General features: G+C 42.3%; 1 protein-coding gene across 3 annotated transcripts in view; it reads left to right on the top strand.

Moving 5' to 3' along the window:
• The window catches only part of ARHGAP17 (Rho GTPase activating protein 17), an 87,896-nt gene that overhangs the window by 44,182 nt on the left and 23,246 nt on the right, over positions 1–20,468 (top strand). For all 3 annotated transcript variants that reach the window (XM_054580880.1, XM_054580882.1, XM_054580881.1), the window contains exons 8-16: positions 1,731–1,799; positions 1,964–2,045; positions 6,708–6,835; positions 11,312–11,423; positions 12,154–12,235; positions 14,175–14,255; positions 16,057–16,170; positions 18,620–18,711; positions 19,995–20,151. In XM_054580880.1, coding sequence (XP_054436855.1) covers positions 1,731–1,799; positions 1,964–2,045; positions 6,708–6,835; positions 11,312–11,423; positions 12,154–12,235; positions 14,175–14,255; positions 16,057–16,170; positions 18,620–18,711; positions 19,995–20,151 — 917 coding nt within the window. The remainder of the gene's footprint in view (positions 1–1,730; positions 1,800–1,963; positions 2,046–6,707; positions 6,836–11,311; positions 11,424–12,153; positions 12,236–14,174; positions 14,256–16,056; positions 16,171–18,619; positions 18,712–19,994; positions 20,152–20,468) is intronic.

A 20,468-nucleotide genomic window follows, 5' to 3' on the forward strand; every position in this document is an offset into this window, starting at 1 on the left:
CTTGCTCTTTATGCTAACTTCTGGGTAATTTCCTGAGATCTAAGTTCTGTTTCACTGATTATGTTAGCTGTGTCTGATTTGCTGTTTAATTTAGTCACATTGAGTTTTAAATTTCATTGACTGAATTTTTCATTTCTAAAGTTTCAATTCTTCAAGACTGCCTTTTTTGATTATTGCATTTTTTTAGTACTTATTTTTAATCATTATATATATACTTATTTTAACAGACTTTGGTAAGAGTGGTGCTTTATAAAGTTTGCTTTATAGTGAATAGTTTTCTCATTTGTTTTACAGTTTTGTTTTGTAAGCTCATCTTAAGAGGGACTTCATCTGTGGGATTCCTGGGGATTTGGGAATGAGTATCCCCAGAGAATATTTATTACCGGTATGGGTCATTTTTAACTCAACATCCTTAGTTTGAAGATTCTGGGGCCACGCATATAAACTCAAACTTATAACCTCATGAAAACAGGTCTACGTTTATGAAAGCACAGGGAGATGTTTTACTGTCCCAGACCCAGAGCCAATCCAAAACAGATATACTCTATTATTTCCATGTCTGCTTGGTGAATTTTTTCTAATCCACTCTTTCTTGAGGGTATAGTTTCTCAGAAATTTTATCTTTTATGAGTGATGTGCATGCACCTGTCAGTTACAGGTCCTCACTTCACCAAGTACAAGGTTTCATTTTCTGTCCTCTAACCCCACATGACTGCTAGACCCTAACACCTTGGCTACCAAAATTGGCACAGACTCATCAGCTCATCCCTGGCTTCTGTTCATGTCAAGCCAGTCAACCTGCCTGCCTGCCTGCCTGCCTGCCTTCCTTCCTTCCTTCTTCCGTCTTCCTTCTTCCTTCTTTCCATCCTGGCTGTCTTCCTCCTTTCCTCCCTCCTCTCTCTGTTTTTCTCCTTCCTCCTTCCCTCCCTCCCTCCCTCCTTTTCCTTACTATCTTGCTTTGTCTTTTTCTTCTTTTTTTTTTCTCTTTTTTCTTTTCTTTCTTTCTTTGGCAGGGAGAGAATCCATGAATTCACTTTGTTACTTTCCCAGTTGTTCTAAAAGAATGTCTGTTACTCCGAACTAGCATTTTCAGATTTTTAATAAACAAGGGGCCTTCATGTTAATTTTGTGTACCTTGATGCTAAAAATAGAAGGCAGTACATTAAAAACATATGTATGAAATTCTAATGTGTATATATATGAAAATTGGCAATATATATCCAGGGGCCTAATATATCACTTTTTAAAAACTAACTTACGAAAGTAATTCATTTACATTAGTTTTAAAAAAGTATCAAAAGTAAAAAACAATATGCAGAAAAGTTTTCCTTACACCCTTGTCCTCCTTCTGCCTAATTTCCACTGCCCCCAATAGGTAGCCACTGTTACTAATTTTCTGTTTTTATCTAGAGATATTTTTATGTAACTATGGCAATAAAAACGTATCATTTCTCCTGTCCTTTTTTTTAACCCAAGTAGTAACATACCATGAGTAGGGCTCTGTACCTCACTTCTTAACTACATACCTTGGAGGTTTTTCCACATCCATCTGTAATAAGCTTCCTGTTTGTTTTTGTTGTCCCCACACTGGGTTGTACCAGTCAGCTGATGGATGCTTTGTCGGCTCTTGTTTCCATCCCATTTGGCACTCAGAGCTCCCAAAGGTTAATTCCAGGTGCTGTTTTCTTCCAGCGCTTTCTCATGCCATGTGTTCTCTCTTACTCACCCAGGATCAGCTTGCAGCAGATATGTACAACTTCATGGCCAAAGAAGGGGAGTATGGCAAGTTCTTTGTCACGGTAAGCACTGGGCCCTGACAGAGTGTTAAAGTGTTATAAAAATTGAGTAATATTAGCTTTTTTTTTTTGCAAAAGATTTCATTTTTAGTTTTGCTCAGCCATGTGTGTGTGTGTCCATCCAGTTCTAACGTTACTTTTGTTTTCGAATGTGGGTCTGTTCTCAGTTATTAGAAGCCCAAGCAGATTACCATAGAAAAGCATTAGCAGTCTTAGAAAAGGCCCTTCCCGAAATGCAAGCCCATCAAGGTAACGTAACCGCGTGCTGCTGCTGCCTCCTCTGCCGCCTCTGCCTCTGTCCTTCCCTGACCCCTGCATGCATTTCCTGTGGATGCAGCCTCTCTGCCTGGGAGGGCCCGCTTCCCAGCATAATTTCATCTTTTCTTGCTGCATTCTCCAATTTCTTCTAAACCCAATTAACATACTAATAAAACACTTAAAATTCTTCTGGAATCTTCACTTAAAGAGAAAGCTAGACCCTTTGGGGAAGTTCCTGTATATTTTTCTCTTCTAAATAGGCTTGAAAAATTCTAGCCTTTAATGATCTTTTCCCAAATCAGTTATTTGTCCCATGGGCTCCATTTGCTCTATTTGGCCCTGTGACTCCATGAGCACACATTCTAGGGAAAATGCTTTGGTCTTTGCAAAAGGAATTTAGAAGCCAGTCCTTGGTGCTCCATCCTCAGGCACTTAATTGGTGACTGAATCGTAAGCCCAGCGCCACGTCCTTCAGACCCTCTCTTGTCTGGACACAAGGCTTTGTTCACATCAGCACTGGTATTTTGTCTGCCTTATTCAAGCACATTGTGGATGTTGCCCACAGTTATGAGTGGACTGAACTTTGCCAGATGTTTAGTTTTATAGTTTTATTTGAACATTACAGCTTCTGCTTCTCATTCTCTCCAACTTGCTATCAGAGCATTTACCAACAGAAATCAGTCAGTAAACATTGTTGAAGCAGAAGTCGCTGTGTCTTCTTTGGACCTATTTTACTATTTCGCTTGAGGTATGGACCTGACATTTGGAGCTTCGGCTCTCTCTGCAAAACCATTACTGAACTGAAAGGATAAAGCCAGGTGCTGAGTGTGGTTACTGGCTGTAAAGGCAGCGAGCAGGTGTGTGAGTAGGTGTTGTGTTGTGGGTGTGCACACACACTGGCACCCTCAAGGGTCACTTTTCCACTGTTTTAGGAGGTGTCAGCAGGTTCTGGCTTTGTGGCTGAAAGTTTTTAGGTTATGGAATTCGGAAATTCTGTACCCTGATGACCGCAGAGTCAACTCTTTGGCAGTCTTGGGTGCAGTGTGACTGCTGCACCCAGCCATTCTTCCCAAGACGAGTGCCTTTGCCATTCTGAATGATCTGGTTCCTGGTTTGTGAGTGATGCCACTGAGCACAGTGCAAAGAAAAGAAGCTGCTGGTGAACATCCAGCCTCACACAAGGCAGAAGCAAACTTGCAAGCCAAGTTCAGAGCACAGAGAAAGTGTCTTTATGGGATACCTACTGTGTTCAGGGCCCTGCAGGGAACAAAGTAGTGAACATCATTTTAGCCTCTGCACGGCTTAAAGTCTGGTTAGGAAGACTTGATTAACAGGCACAAAAAAGAGAAGATTAATATAGCAGTCTTTTTTTTTTTTTTTTTTTGAAACTTCCATTCTGTTTTTCTCCCAAGCCTATTTTTCCTAGAGAACTATGTCAAAGTCATGGGGAAGAGGAAGGCAGCAGGGAAGGAAAGGGGTTGAGGATGGAATAAGGAAAGCTGATGGGGTATGGGTAGGGGAACAGCCAGTAAAGGAAATGTGATCCACCTTTTTTCCTTTCTGAGGTTGCTTCCTTCCCCTCCGCCTTGGAATTCAGCCCCTTCCACCTCTGCCTGTCCTCATATCTGCCTCTCATATTAGTCCTGTCTCCTTTTTCCTTTTTCTTCTTCTCTTTTTTCAGAAAGACTCAGAGTGCCTCTATGATAGAAAAATACATTGACTCCTCTACCCCCATGGCCCTGCATACCTTGACCTCACTCTCACAGTCAGCTGACACAGTGTCCCATTTAACTACATTCTCCTTCATTTTTCTGGTGGGTTCCTTGAATGACTCATCTCCACCTGCCACTTGCACCTTCTTACCACCTTCTACTTTGCTTCTGGTTTCTACTCCCAATCACTCTGCTGTTAAAAAAACAACAACACTATAATTCCCAAAGGAGCAGTGACCTATTAATTGTCATATCCTGGCATTTGATGCAGCTTGGGCCATCTCTTTCTTGTTAAAGTTTTTTCCCTCATTTCACCTGAATATTTTCTTTTGCTATTAGGGCTGTGTTTTCTCCATTTCTGTCCCCTTGCTAAAAGACAGCCTTTGCCAAAGTGCTGCCCTTGCTTTTGTGTCTCTCCCTCTCTACCATCCTCCCTTATCCCTTTTCTCCTAGCAACCCTCATTTGACAGCCTCAGCTCACCCCTTGGTCACTGGCTGTCACCTTAAATTGACTCCCCCTCATGCCAGCTGTCATTTTCTCCAGACAGTCCAGGTTTGAAGTCTTGGAGGCATCTCCTTCCTTTGACATCCCCCATGGTCAGTTCTGTCTGTGGCACCTTCCTCTCCACTCCCATTGTCTGTCTGTGCTCCGTGTCCTTGTGACCTTGTGCACGAGCTGTGGGATGAAATGTCAGTCTCCAGACTCAAGCTCGAGGTCTTTTCTCAGGCTTTCTTCTCGATCTGTTTAATTCTGGTCTGTCTTCTAAGACCCCCTCAACCTCCCTTCCTTGCGAGGTCCTCCCTGACAGCTGAAGTTAACAGTGAGCACTGTCTCCTGAGTTGCTCTAGCACTTACGGTCTACACGAGAAATTGCAGACTGGCACATCTCATTTAAAAAAATTTTTTTTTAAATTAGTTGCCATCATTTAAAAACTATATTCTTTTTTCATCACAATCCTAATTTCTGGCTTCCCATGAAAGTTCAGAAGGCCTGGTGACCCAGGGTTTGCTTTCCCGTGCAGCAACAATGGCGCGGCTCCGAGGGGCAGCTGCGGCCTTTCAGGAGGTCCTGTGCTACCTCACCTGATTCAGTACCGACAGACCCACCCAGCCCACCCGGCCCCTGTAGACAACATGCTCTGTGACCCCGTCTACACTGTCTTTATGCCCTGACTCAAGCAAACGTGTCTTGTCTTGTTCATTGCTGTTATGTGTTTATGTGTATGGCCTGTATTTTCTTCATGATTAGACTACTCTCACACCAACAGTGAGAATTTCTGTGAACTTGGGTGCTGCTGTGGGGCCTGGCACATAGTAGGTGTGTTGTTTGAGAGGCCAGCGACTTTGGTGGAGTTCGCCCCAGGAGTTGTCTCTAGGTCAGTGTTCCTCACATGTCAGCAGGGTGGGGAACAGGGCACAATCTTCACTGTTTACTAGAAAGTTCTAGCAGGAGTTGGAGCCTGCCTCCTCTCGGCATCGCATGGTCAGGCATGTGTTGGAGGAGATGACAGGGGCCACTGACCCCACTTTCCTGGGTGATTCTGATATATTCCCCCAGAAGAGGGATCAGATAGCCATGTTCTGCTCACATCAAGAATCGTTGCTTTAGATAAAAGGGACAAAGAATTCAAAGTAAGAGCTGGCCTCTTAGGGGCCTTCACAGAGCTCTGTGTCGGAGAAGGGCCAGACCCCTGGTTGCTTTCTTTGTCAGGAATTCTGCTGGATGGGGCTGGACCAGACACAGCAGGCTCTTCTGAGGGTGGCCTGCTCTCTGATTTTGTCCGCCGACCCCTTCCCTCACCTCATCGTTCAGCCTCTGCCCACTTGCTCTTTCTGTTGAATTTTAACTTCTCACAAGTGCTCAGGTCCATGGTTTTGAGGGGTTGAACTTCTTTTCCTTCCCTGTTGTGGCTCACGCGATGGGCCCCTTGTGTATTCTTCCATATGGGCAGGGGTACAGGGACACAGAGGACACTGGCTGCTTTGAGCCAAGGTTCAACAGTAAATGTGCATTAACAACGTGAGAAGCAAGGGAACCCTTCCTAACATTGGGAAAAACTGAGTGCTCCTCATGGAGAGTTTTCACTAGGTGGTTCCCTCTCTGCTTCCAGGAGCCTCTCAGTGCTAGATCCCTGCAGCCCCCAGCAGGCCAGACCTAACCACACACTGCCCGTTCTGGCTTAATACAGCCTTTTCCTGTGTTCTTGCTTCTGTTTTCCTGCTTTATTGTATATATTTCTGCCAAACTGCCTCAAATCTTTTGTGGTCCAAAGCAGAGTCTGTGACCTGAAAATAATGTAAAAAATTGCCTTCCTGCTGTCAGCATAGCTCCCAGCCTCACACTGTGGGGCTGCAGACACCTCACTCTCTCCCGCTTAGTTGTTGGACCTGCAGGGTATGGCATTCGAAGGCACTGCCTCTCATGGGGTGTTGCGTCTGAATTCATACCAGCATCTCCAGTCCTGTATGACCGTGCTTGACTTGTGTTTACAATTTTAAGAAGTTAACTCCTTTTTCACATTGAAGGAGTCTTCTCAATTTCTTTCTTCTAGATAAAGTCTGGTGCTTTTTTCATGGCTAGAATAAATTTCTTTTTCAGGAATACTGTGTCCCACATGTCCTCCTAGCCAAGTCTGCCCACCTGTCGTGTGTTAACGTGGATGTGGTGCAGGGTGCGGAAGCGCCTTCACCCATTCTCCCAGGCAGCTACCGTTGGGTACCATGTAGGCATGCTTCTGCTCCAAAAGGCCCCTTCTGGCCTGTTGCATTTTTATGCTGTAGTAAGTGGTAGACAACAAAAGTGAAGGGAACAGATATTCCCCTTTCCCAAAGCCCCAGCTACCAGTCTGCTAAAAATAATCCCCTTTTGTAGCCTGGGGAGGCAATAGCTTGGTGATGCCATAAGGTTGTCGGGTCTTACTGACCAGTTTACTGCCATAGATAAGTGGGCAGAGAAGCCAGCCTTCGGGACTCCTTTGGAAGAACACCTGAAGCGGAGCGGCCGGGAGATCGCGCTGCCCATCGAAGCCTGTGTGATGCTGCTGCTAGAGACAGGCATGAAGGAGGAGGTGAGGCCACCTCGGGCCTCTGGGGCCCCTACCCCTGCCTTTGCACCCGCCTTCGTTACACAGTCTCATCAGGAGGGTCAGAGCAGCGGCCTTCCAACTTTACTCACTGTGACCCAACTGTAAATTGAGAACCGTCACAGAAACAAAAACCGGAGCTGCGGTTTCCCAGGACGGTCTTTACTGTCCCTCCTTGCAGCTCACTCTGAATTTTTGTCCTATTTGATCCATTTAACATTCTGCTTATGCTTTGTAAGAATGAATTTCATCACGCAATAAGGGACCAGGGCTTCCATGAACTTCAGTTTTTGTAGCAAGAGCCTTACATTTGTGTAGTACTATGCAGTTGTTAGGTATAGGGGGTATGTTTATATACTTTGTTTTCTGAAGTTCTTACCCCAAGAAACCCCTTGAATCCAGCAGGGCCAGTCTCATTGTGTAGATAGGAATTCAGTGCACAGGGAGTTCACCCAGGGGCAAAGTCAGAATCAAAACCCAAGTCTTTTTCCTTATAAAAACTTTATTGCAAATAAGTGACCTAATCCTATAAGTTCAAGAACTAGAGAAACAACATCAAACAAATCCTAGAGCAAGTAAAAGGAAGGAAATAAGACAAGAGCAGAATTAAATGACAGAGAGACTAAAAGAACAATTCAAAGGATCAACCAAATTCAGGAGCTGGTTCTTTGAAAAGATAATCAAAATTGACAAGCCTTTAAACAGACTCATCAAGAAAAAGAGGGAGAGGACCCAAATAAATAATATCAGAAATGAAAGAGGAGCAATAACAACTGATACCACAGAAATACAAAGGATTATAAGAAATTACTGTTAGCAAATATATGCCAATAATTTGATAACCTCAATGAAATGAACAAGTTTCTAGGAAAGTGTAACCTTCCAACACTAAATGAAGGAGAAGCAGAAAGCCTGAACAGACTCATAACAGCTGGTGAAATTGAAACAGTAATCAAAAAACTCGCTGCACACAAAAGCCCTGGACCAGATGGTTTCACAGGAGAATTTTACAAAATATTTAAGGAAGAGCTAACCCCTGTCCTTCTCAGACTATTCCAAAAAATCCAAGAAGAGGGAAGACTCCCAAACCCTTTTTATGGGCCAGCATCACCCTAATCCCAAAACCAGATAAAGACCCTACAAAGAAAGAAAACTATAGGCCAATATCACTGATGAACATAGACACTAAAATCCTCAACAAAATATTGGCAAACCACATCCAGCAACACATTAAAAGGATCATCCACCATGATCAAGTGGGAGTCATCCCAGGGATGCAAGGATGGTTCAATATTCACAAATCAATAAATGTAATACATCACATAAACAAAAGGAAAGACAAAAACCACATGATCATCTCAATAGATGTGGAAAAAGCATTTGATAAGGTACAGCACCCACTTATGATGAAAACACTCAGCAAAATGGGAATAAAGGGGGCATTCCACAATGTAATAAAGGCCATATATGAAAAATCTACAGCCAACATCATACTCAGCAGGCAAAAACTAAAAGCTTTCCCATTAAGATTGGGAATAAGACAGGATGTCCACTTTCACCACTTCTATTCAACATAGTATTAGAAGTTCTAGCCACAGCGGTCAGACAAGAGAAAGAGATAAAAGGCATCCAAATAGGAAAGGAGGAAGTAAAGCTATCATTGTTTGCAGATGTCATGATAGTGTACATAGAAAACCCCATAGACTCCACCAAGAAACTACTCGATCTAATAAGTGAATTTGGCAAAACAGCAGGATACAAAGTCAATATTCAGAAATTGAAGGCATTTTTGTACACCAACAATGAAATATCAGAAGCAGAAATCAGGGGGGGAAAGTCCCCTTTGCTATAGCAACAAGAAAAATAAAGTACCTAGGAATAAATTTAACCAAGGAGGTAAAAGACCTGTACACAGAAATCTATACAACACTGAAGAAAGAAATTAAGGAAGACACAAATGAATGTAAGCATTTATCATGTTCATGTATTAGAAGAATTAACATCATCAAAATGTCCATACTACCCAAAGCAATTCATAGATTCAATGCAATCGCTATTAAAATACCAATGACATATTTCACAGACATAGAACAAACATTTCAAAAATTTGTATGAAACCATAAATAACCCCGAATAGCTGCAGCAATTTTGAGAAAGAAAAACAAAGCAGGAGGAATCACAATACCGGACATAAAACTATTATAAGGCCACTGTAATCAAAACAGTTTGGTACTGGCACAGGAACAGACACATAGATCAGTTGAACAGAATAGAGAGCCCAGAAATAAACCCACATCTCTATGGTCAATTAATATTTCACAAAGGGGGCAAAAGCATAAATTGGAGTAAAAATAGCCTCTTCAACAAATGGTGTTGGGAGAGCTGGACAACTACATGCAAAAAATTGAAATTTGACCACCAACTGACACCATACGCAAAAATAAACTCAAGATGGATAAAAGACTTAAATATAAGTCGAGACACCATAAAAGTCCTAGAGGAGAACATAGGAAACTCAGATATCCCACGCAGCAATATTTTCACCAATATATCCCTTCAAGCAAGGGACATAAAGGAGAGAATAAACAAATGGGACCTTATCAAAATAAGAAGCTTCTGCACGGCTAAAAAAAATGTCAGCAAAATGAAAAGGAGACCAACTGTATGTGAAAATATATTTGCCAATCACAGACACATCAGAGAGGGGTTTGATGTCCAAAATACATAAAGAACTCACACGACTCCACTCCAAGAAGACAAAGAATCCAATTCAAAAATGGGCAAAGGATCTGAGCAGACACTTCTCCAAGGAAGAGACACAGAGGGCCCAGAGACATATGAAAGGATGCTCAGCATCACTAGCCATCAGAGAAATGCAAATTAAAACCACAATGAGATACCACTTCACACTGCTTAGAATGGCCATCATAAACATCAACAAACAACAGGTGCTGGCGAGGCTGTAAAGAAAAGGGAACCCTAGTACACTGTTGGTGGGAATGCAGACTGGTGCAGCCAGTGTGGAGAACAGTTTGGAATTTCCTCAAAAAGGTAAAAATGGAACTTCCTTTTGACCTAGTGTTTCCACTGCTGGGATTATACCCTAAGAATCCCAAAACACCTATTCAAAAGAACCTATGCATCCCAGTTCATAGCAGCACAATTTACAATAGCCAAGTGTTAGAAGCAACCTAAGTGCCCATGAGTAAATGGGTGGATCAAAAAACTATGGTACATTTACACAATGGAATACTGCACAGCAGAAATAAAGAACTACTATCCTTTACAACAGCATGGATGGAACGTGGATTTATGCTAAGCAAAATCAGCCGGGGGCAAAAGACAAATACCATGTCATCTCACCTATAAGTAGAACCTAACCAGTGAATCAAAGAAGCAAGGAAAATATAACCAGCAACATTGAAAGAAAAAAGAAACCAACAGAATCAAGAGGGAAGGAGATGGGGCGGGGGTGGGGGGGTTGCAAGGAAAGGGTCAAGTCAAGGAACGTGTGGAGGACCCATGGACAAAGCTAAAGTGGGAAAAGATTGAGGGAGGGAGGGAGGTTGGGGTGGGTGGGGCAGGGGAAACTGGTGGCTGGGAAATGGAGAGAAATGTATTTGAACAATAAAAAAGAAAACTATTGACATAAATGGGCATACCAAAAGTGTATGTATCATACAAACAGCTTGATAAATTCTCACAAACCAAGCCACATGTGTAATCAGCATGCAGATCAAGAAACACCCCAGGAATGCTTGTGGTGTTTGTTCCTAGTCACCACCTACTTCCCAAATGATGTAACCTCAACTTCTAATAGCCTAGATCAGTGCTTTTCCTCCAGGAGTGTGTTCCCCTCAGGAGACATTTGACAAGGTCTGGAGACATTTTTGTCACAGCATGACAGGGCAGGGGGGAGTTGCTACCGTCATCCAGAGAGTCGAGCCCCAGGGATGCTGCTAAACATCCTACAGTGCACAGGATGGCCCCACAGCAAAGAATCATCTGGCCAAAATGCCAGTACTGCTGAGGTTCAGAAATCCAGACTAAGATTAATTTTGCTTAAAACGCAAAGCTTATAACTCCTGGCCCAATGTCTTCATAGTCCTGCCTCACTTTTTGACCCTTCATGTCAAACAGTTTTTCTCTCTTAAGTAAAACTCAGGGCAGTGAAGGTGACTAGCAGTTCAGTCTAACAATTTTTCTTGAGATGTCCATTTTTAAAAATATTCCTAACTTCAAAAATCTATAGCATCACCCCTGTAGAAGTATAACACATTGCTTTTAAGTAGATTTCTAGTAAGCATGGGCATTTTGGCAGCGGGGCAGGGCAAGGACTGCGGGTAGGCAGTGTGAACACTCCTGCGGGTAAGGTGCGCTGGAGTTTGGGGCTGGGTGGGTGCTGCTCAGTGTCAGGCTGGCAACTTGAACTTGATTCTAATGGCTTTTCATTGTCTTTAGGGCCTTTTCAGAATTGGGGCAGGAGCCTCCAAATTAAAGAAACTGAAAGCTGCTTTAGACTGTTCTACTTCCCACCTGGATGAGTTTTATTCAGACCCCCACGCTGTAGCAGGTGAGCTTCAAGGAGTGCCCTCCAGGTGATGGGCGAGTTCTGTGTCTGACACATCACTATTTTACCAATGTTGATTGTAGTTTTAAGTTAAATGGTCTCCTTACAGGCTTAAGTGACAAAATGGAAAAAGTAGACACACACACATACACGCGCGCGCGCGCGTGCGCGCACGTGAGAGCACGCATGCCCCTATTCCTGTGATTTTTCCCCCTGATTATTACATGAAGGGGAAAGTGGCTTAGAATCCAAATATTTGAAGAGGTGCTTGTATTTTCTTCCCTTCTTTCAGCTCCAACATCTCCATCTGCCTGGGGAAGTGATATATGTTAAGAAGATGGCTTAGAAGCTGATTTGATTTTCTGTTGCTCTCTCAATATGCAGGGTAGGGCAAACACAGGTTTACAGTTATGAGTACATGGAACACAATTTATTCTTTACTTTTTTTAAAATTTTACTGTTATTACAGTTGTCCCAATTCCCCCCCCCACTCTTGTATTATTATTTATTAATCTATTATTTTTCATACAGACAACTCTAAACCTACTTTTGCCCCACCCTGTATGTTGTAAGGGATGAAAATTGTCATTCTTTAACCACTCCCACCAATTCACAATTTGTTCTGTATATTTGGAGGATTGTAATTGAGATCACTTCAATTTGCAACATAGTGTGTCCTCAGAGTCCCAGCCTCCCCTCTTTTCATACTCAAAGAAAGTGTTAATAATTTCAGGTGCTTTAAAGTCCTACTTACGGGAGTTGCCTGAACCTTTAATGACTTTTACTCTGTATGAAGAATGGACACAAGTTGCCAGGTAAGTTTAGAGAACACTGAGTTTTAAAAGTTGAAGGAAATGATGTAATTTAAAGATGTCCCATCTTTAAATTGTCTTACTCTCTTGGATGAGAAAAGTAACATTAGAATAGCATATTTGTTAAACAATCTATGCTTCAGTTCTTAAGTTTATGGTGAAAATACTGAGTGTTGTAATTATTAGCGTGGGAAGTTTATCACTTACGCATTGGCTTAAATGTATGTCATTTAAGTGAATGAAGACATTAAGTGTCCACATTATGGATTGACTGATCAAATCCCCTTTTATATTGAAGAAAGGCCTGTCACTGGGGACAGGTGTTGTCCCAGCCAACGTGCCTGTTGAACTGTATGGGAAGTCAGGCGTGCAATAATGTAATGTTGATGTAATTAAGCTTACTGGGCATCTACTATGTTCTGAGTACTGTACTAATTTTATACGCTTTATGCCTTGTAACCATAGTTAGTAGCATGAACAACAGATGTTGTTGCTGTGATCATTTTACAGATGAGGAAACTGAGTCTTGGGAAGGAACAGGGCCAAGACAGTAGCGAGTAATTGGCAGAGCTATAATTCTGACCTGTGGGTCCCAGAGACTGTGCTCTCCTCCTTTACCTTGTCCCTCCATCCCAGGGTCAGCATGTCTAGGAGTACTTGGTTTTAAGCAGAGCAGACTTGTTCTCTCATCCCTTTTTTTGAAAGGTGCCTAATTCCTCAGCCCTGAGGGAAGAGAAACAAATTATGACCTTCCCTTCCATATCCTTCCTCCATCTTCAGACACTGTCACCCACTTCCTTAGAAATAAGCCATTTGCTCTGATCTGTCCTGGTAGAGGAGTTGTGAAACCATCGTGGTCACTTCAACGAGGTATTTGTATTTGAGCTTTTCTGTTGCTGTGGAGTGAGACTTTGTCTCTGGTAGATAGATGGTGAGGATTTCAGATTCAAAGCAAGTTCTCAGTCATGGTTGTCTCCTCGGAATCCAGTGTGGGGCTCAACCTGATGTAAATATCCGTGTTTGTGGGACTGAGGAATGGGACCTGATTCTGTCAGGTAGGGGAGAGCTCTGGGCTTCTTTTATTGGGTTGCCTTTTCTACTCCTCCTAAACCTTGACTCCCCTCTGCTCTGACACTCACACTTGTCCCTGTGAGGAAATACACTTTTAAAATAGGTGTCTGTCTTTTGGTATATTGATTATGTGCTTGAGAATTATCAACACAGGCCACCAGTCTATCCCAGGGACACATCAGCTGGCCTCTGGAGTAAAATTAAGTTTAATCTCTACCCATAAGTCTCCAGATGGGTTCAGTGCTGAAGAACGTTTTAAGTTTTAGGGCGTATTGTATAGGCAGCCTCTGATGCTGTCTCCTAGTGGTAAGCAGAGTGAACTCTGCTCTGCATGCTGTGGTCAGGCCCTTTTTGTGTCTGTGAAAGTTTGCACATTGAAACTGTGTAGCAGAAGAGCTCCTGGAATTGCTTCACAACAGGATGGAGGGAGGGAAAGACAAGGTCTGGGATCTTGGAGCTAGGCCACCTCACCTGTGCTTGCTGCGTTTAGGACAAGAAATCTGGGTTCCATGAAGCCCTGCGTAAATATACACATATTTTAGACAGAATTTCCAACGGTGTCTTCTGTGTGCCAGATATTGATTGGTCTGGGTGGTTCCACATAGTTATACCTCTGAGACCTCAGTCACGCGGCAGAATCAACCCTCTTACTTTAGGTCAGCACCTCAGGAGATTGCTAGTGAGGTTAACTGACTGCTCAGAGTTAAATAGTTTGCTGCCATATAACCCCCAGATCTGTTTATTTCTCAAATCTGCTGTTTTTCAATTGCTTTTTCAATCACTGGAGGTATCACTGTTAATGTAGCGTATAAACACAGGGATTTCTAATACGTGTTTTAATAAATGGTTATGGGTAAAATTTTTTTCTTAGCGTGCAGGATCAAGACAAAAAACTTCAAGATTTATGGAGAATATGTCAGAAGTTGCCACCACCAAATTTTGTTAACTTTAGGTATGTATAATTAACGTTCTGGAAATAAAGCCACCAAACTACAGTGGCTGAAGCGTGAAAATAGGTTTAATCCCCAGCAGAGGGGCTGTTTAATTCAAGCGTGTCTGGCACACTCACCAGTGCTGGGGGGCCCCTTGGGGCTGCGGGGAGGAATGGAGTTCGGCGTCAGGTTGCTGCGGCCCATCCGCAGCACAACAGCGTCCACAGGTCAGCCGCGCAGTCATTTCACTGCTGCAGCCACAGGGAAATGTCTGTGACAAGTTCAGTTGACTATCTGCGGGATTCATAGTCTAAACTGTCCTATATGTAAAAGGTAAAAATTAATGGTTATACTTTCGGTAATACCTTTTATATATGCTAAGTAATGCATTTGAAATAGAGCATAAATCATCCTATTAAGTAAAATTTCCAAAAAACGGACATTGTGTATTATTTTATGGAATGACTATGTTTCTAAGAAAATTTACCATAGTCTAAATTTCTGGAGTTTAACCTTTATTTTTCCTTTGACTTAAAATGTGATTTCAAAGAAGCATGGAGAGAAGAGGAAAGGGTGGCTGTTGGTAATGAAATTATTTTTTAAAAAAAAATTGTAAGAAGACTTGGTCTAAAATGGCAAATACTTCCTTGGTGAAATGCCTGGCATGTTACTTAACTTTTAACTCAGTCTTGGACTACATCACTAAGCTAAAGGAGATGTTCCCCCTTTATACCTTATGGATCAACCTTGTCTTCTGAGAACATCACTATTTATAACCTCCCTCACTGATTCATTTAACACATCCTGCCTGGCATTGCAGATATTCTTAATCTGTTCAGTGTCAGATGGTGGGGACTGAATCCCAGTTCTTGGTTCTTTGGGATTTGGCCTTATATTTTACTCTTGATAATTTTTACCAATTTTCTTTTGCATAGGGAGTATGTTTCCATGGTTCAAAATTCATAAAGTGTACAGTGAAAAATATGTCTTTGTTCCTGTCCCCTAGCTACCTCATTCCCATCCTGAGACATAAGCAATGGCTTTGGTTTGTCATATATCCTCTCAGTGAGAGCTGGTGCATATGTAAGCAGATACATGCATACATATGTACATACATTTTCTTCTCTCAACCCCCACTTTTTTCGAAACCAAATTATAGTATGTATTAGATACATCATTCTCCTTGCCTTTTTTGCTTAATATACATCTCAGAGATTTTCCCACATCAGAACATAGTAAGTTTTCATGGCCACATAGTACTCCAATGTGGATATATTGTGATTTCTTTAACCAGCACCTATTGAAAAATAGTGGGGTTGTTCTTACTTTTTTTATTTTATAGCATAAGAAAGTACATTTATATGATAAATTGGATATTTTTACAATTACAACATGAAGCATTTTCAAATACAGTTTCTTTTTAGCAATATATCTACACTTCTGTCTTTACTACCTTTGTATGTACTCCTACTTTTGTTTTACTGAGATAGTTTGTACTATGTTTGTATATATTGAGCCCACTGTTAATCACATTGTAATTTATATAGGAGTGGAATAGATAGAGCATAAAGGAGAAATGGATTAGAAATATACAACAAATAGAGGCTGAATCATTGAGGTTGACCTTTGAGGTGTTCCAAGCCCTAAATTTGTCTGTTCTCTGAAACAAAGAACACATGAAATTTGTAAAAAGTTTAACTGGGGTTGGATTCTGAGTTAGTCACACCCTGAGCATTCTGGGCCTGGGAACCTGATCAAGAAAATAATGTTTCTGCAACTATCTCAGAGTAGATGCTTTTCCCTTTCTCATTTGTTCCATAGGTATTTAATCAAGTTCCTTGCAAAGCTTGCTCAGACCAGCGACATTAATAAAATGACTCCCAGCAATATTGCCATTGTATTAGGCCCTAACCTGTTATGGGCCAAAAATGAAGGGTAAGTAATGTTTCCCCATATCATCTTATCTTTATTTCTTTTTTCCACTTGATGGGGACAGGAGAACTATATAACTCAAGGCACACATTTTAGTGTAAGGTGCACTTTGGCATGTTCTGAAGTTGACCTTTGCAGGTAGCTGACATTCTCAGAATCCTGCTTTGATCCTGTCCCTCATCTGGCCATGGACGGATGTGGGAGACATTGTCCCGTTCCTCAGAGGGCCCCGATCTTGGGCAGCTGGGCAGATGAGTGGCCATAGGGATAAGCTCTGCCCACACACCTGTGTGTAGACACCACAGACATTACAAAGTGTGATGGCACTGGTACTTGTTGAAGGGACACAGTTCAGGCTGAGAAATTCACAGAGATCTCTGCACTGGAAATGGCACTTGAGTTGTACTTTGATAAATAGCTCCCTACAGGTGGAACCTGAGAGAGCAGAGGTGTTGCAGACATTAAAGTGCCAGGTGCCTAATGTTAGGAATGTTGCATGATCTTGTATAACTTGAGCACAGGGGACACGAGGCTGTGACTGAGATTAATGAAGCCAGAGCCAGGTTACGAAGGGCCTTAGGTATCTTGCTGAGGTGTTTGAAACTTATTTTATGTGTCATGGAGAGAGAGTGACCATCAGGATTTCTAAGCACAAGGATGACTTGATCAAATTGCATGTAAAAGGGTAATTTTGTTGGCATTGAGAAGCATTAGGAGAGTGTATCAGGTAGATCAGTTAGAAAGCTGGAAGGTCACTAACGTTGATGTTTACTCTGATGGTGGCATTTAGATGATCTCATTTAATCCTCACAAATAACCTTTTGAAGTAGGTACTATTGTCCTCCTTTTTACAGATGAGGAGCCTGACACTTAGAGAGGGCAAGGAGTTTGGGTAAGGTTGCACGGCAGGGAAATGGGGAACCCAGGCGCTGACCACAGCCTGTGTCCCTAAGCTTTACCACCCTGTCCTGCCGCCCGTCACTGCTCGCCAGCTTCATAAAATCACAGTGGTTCAAGTGTCCATTAAAAAGTGCAATGATGTTCTGAATCAAAGTCTCTCTTTTTACCTTTTACTCATATGTGCCCAATCTTGTTTCAGAAAGTATTTATAAGATTATGTACAAAGATCTAACATCATAAAGCAAAGTGAAAGACAAGTAGGCATACAAAGTTACCTATATAAATCGTATCTTATAGCAAGTAAATTCACGGTAGGCCAAGGAGTTAACCATAAAAAATGATGCCTTATGGGTAAATATTTACTAGTTTTTGAGGTAGAAAAGAATTTTTCAGACATAAAAACCATGCAAGAAACAAACTTAAAAATTGATAAATTGGGCTCTAGTACAGCTAGAAACTTCAGTATGTCAAAAAGCTTACACTAATGGCAATTAATAAACTAGGAAGGAGTTCCTCCAAAAATATCCAGAATATGTAAAAGGTCGTGTAAATCAATAGACAAACAGCTCCTTCTCAAAAAGAACGTGAGTGGACAGTTCCCCCCTAGTCCAGCGGGACCCTAAGGCTTGAAGAGTGGTTCAAATCCAGATAGGAGGAAGGGGCACAGGAAAGGGTGGATAGGGAGGAGAATTTGCAGGTAGAGCTTGCCTTTGAACCTGGAATTTGAAAGGAGCCAGAACTTTGGCTTGGTTGGAAATTGGGGTGAAAATACTCTTCCCTTGGGGAAAGAGAGGTCAGAGTGATAATAGGAGATAGGTTTGGGGCTGTCAGACCTGGGACCCAGCTTTTTGGGAGTACAGCATCGTCTTTGATAAAATAAAGTACCGTGATGTAAAACAACCTAACAGTCACCATGTAGAAAAAATTGAGTTAAATAAGGCAAAGAACCTGAAGCACTGTTGCATGGTAGATGCTCAGTGAATGTTGGGCCTTTGCACCTTGTTTGCGTTCATGGTGTCCTGACCCCAAACTGGAATATGAGTTTGACAGACAGGGATAATGATTCTCAATTTTTTTTTTCCTTTTGAGCTCTGGCATTCAGATACTTTCAACTTCTGAACATGCATCTTGGGACCAGTTCATATACCATATGATAACCTTCACTATACATGTAAACACGGGGGCTCAGAGTTTGTGACATGATAAAAAAGACACAGAAACAATCCATGCTCTTGGCTGTCTCATAGGCAGATTCGGCTCTTGCTGATGCTGGGCCTTGCAGTAGCTGCCATGGGTTGTACTGTCCCAGTGGGAAAGGCGTCCCTGTCCCAAACTGATGTGAAACCAGCATTCCATCACACCAGCTTGAGGAGCAACAGCCTAGAGGTGTCAGTTTTCTTCCTGGGTGATCCCACACACACATAGGCCAGGGCCTTGTGGATTTAATTTTTGCATTATTCTCAAATATTTTATCTTTTAAAATTGAATGGCCCTGAGTCAGCCAACAGAAATGAGAGGCCGCCTAGGTGAGCTCTGTGGACTTTCTTTGCAGGACGCTGGCTGAGATGGCAGCTGCCACCTCTGTGCATGTGGTTGCGGTGATCGAACCCATCATTCAGCACGCCGACTGGTTCTTCCCTGAAGGTAATTGGCTTTGCAACTTCACTGGCTGCCAAAGCAACACAATAGTGTAACAGTGGAAAAAGTCCTTTTAAAGGAGAAAATGCATCAGTAATCACTTCATGATTGCATAATTTGTGTCACTCTTTCACCTTTCTTTAGAGGCTGTTGATCGTATTTGTATTTTGACATAGTTGATCGTATTTGTATTTTGACATAATGGTAACACATTATTTTATGTTTCATTTTTTTTTTTTTTACTTAACACCAGAATTGTTCATTTTCAGTGTATATTGGATGCCCACTAGGTGCCATAAGTTTGCCATCTTCCCTGGAGGAACTCGGGCCACTGGAGAAGAGGCCACATAAACAGAAACTGTAATACATGGCAAATTAGGATAGGTAGATGAACAATGATTTGACAAACTCAGATGTTGGGAAGGGATCCAGGGATTGCTTTGTAGAAGAAGTGACATTGAATAGGCAGGTGTTTCCTCTTGGAAGCGGGCTTTTTTGCTTCTCTAGGCAGGGGGTTGGATTTGTGCAGAGGTGAAGATAAAGCAGGAAAGGTTGAGTGGGACCCGTTTGTGTGAAGGTCTGAACAGATTCCGGAGAATTAGGGTTTCATTCTATAGGCAATAAATTTTCAAACTATGCTTGTTGTAGTCCTGGACTCCTTAGGGGTTCCATGGTCCCCTTTGAGGGTACTGCTTGGGCAAGTATTGGAAGGTTGGTCCAACTCTGGACCTCCCATCCCTGTGTTGCCCAGAGCAGCCCTGCTCTCACTTTCCCTGGCATGGAAGTCGCATGATGCCAGGGCCACACTGGTCTTTTCTTCACCAGTCTTTTTCAGGATGTGATGGTGATTGAACAAATATTGACATTCTGCCAAAGATTTCCTTTGAAGGAAAGATTTAAGCAAAAACTGCAGCAGGCAGAATTGAGTTGATGTTGCCTTTTATTTCTATTTTATAGCAAACTAAAGGAAATCACTCTTTTAGGATTCAAATAGGTAATCCATACTCCTTGTCCTCTTTTGTATTTGTGTTTGTTTGCTTACAAAAAAGACAGCAGAGGAGTTGTATAACATATTTTGAATCATACCGTTTCCCCTATCTCTAGTTTTGTCTTGCTTTCCCCTGGTTTAATAAGCCATTCAGAAGATGATGAGAGTGCCTGGGGCTTCTACTTACCAAGTAGTCAGGGCTTATGGACTGAAAATGAAAGCCCCTGTTCCAGTGGGGTGTCTTAAAACTCTCTCAATCCCTGTGCTCTTTCTCACATATACTTCTTCCTTTTTCTTGCAGAGGTGGAATTTAATGTATCAGAAGCATTTGTACCTCTTGCTCCCCCAAATTCCAATCACTCATCCCACACTGGAAATGACTGTGACGCGGGGACGCTGGAGAGGAAGCGACCTGCCAGCATGGCCGTGATGGAAGGGGACTTGGTCAAGAAGGAGAGGTGTGTTTCGAGCTGATCACTTCCAGACAGGCATGGTTAAGCCTTCGGTCTCTGGTGCAGCCTTGTGGTCTTGTCATGTGAGAGTAGCCCACTATGGACCAGGACTGTCAGAGTCTATATAGTTTTGGGAACTCTGCTCTACTTCACTGCAGACATTACTGTGCCATAAAATAGGCATGCAGCTTCTCAGGTAACATTTGTACCATATGCATTCATGCTTTCCTTGGTGGTCTGGCATACATCCCAGGGGACTGGCCTCTTACACTCATTACAAATTCACCTATATGTACTGGACTAGGGGAGGGTAGATTGAGAAA

Source organism: Pteronotus mesoamericanus, unplaced genomic scaffold (genome assembly GCF_021234165.1).
Source record: "Pteronotus mesoamericanus isolate MK-2021 breed Mesoamerican mustached bat unplaced genomic scaffold, CSHL_Meso_final contig_64, whole genome shotgun sequence".
Classification (NCBI taxonomy): Eukaryota; Metazoa; Chordata; class Mammalia; order Chiroptera; family Mormoopidae; genus Pteronotus; species Pteronotus mesoamericanus.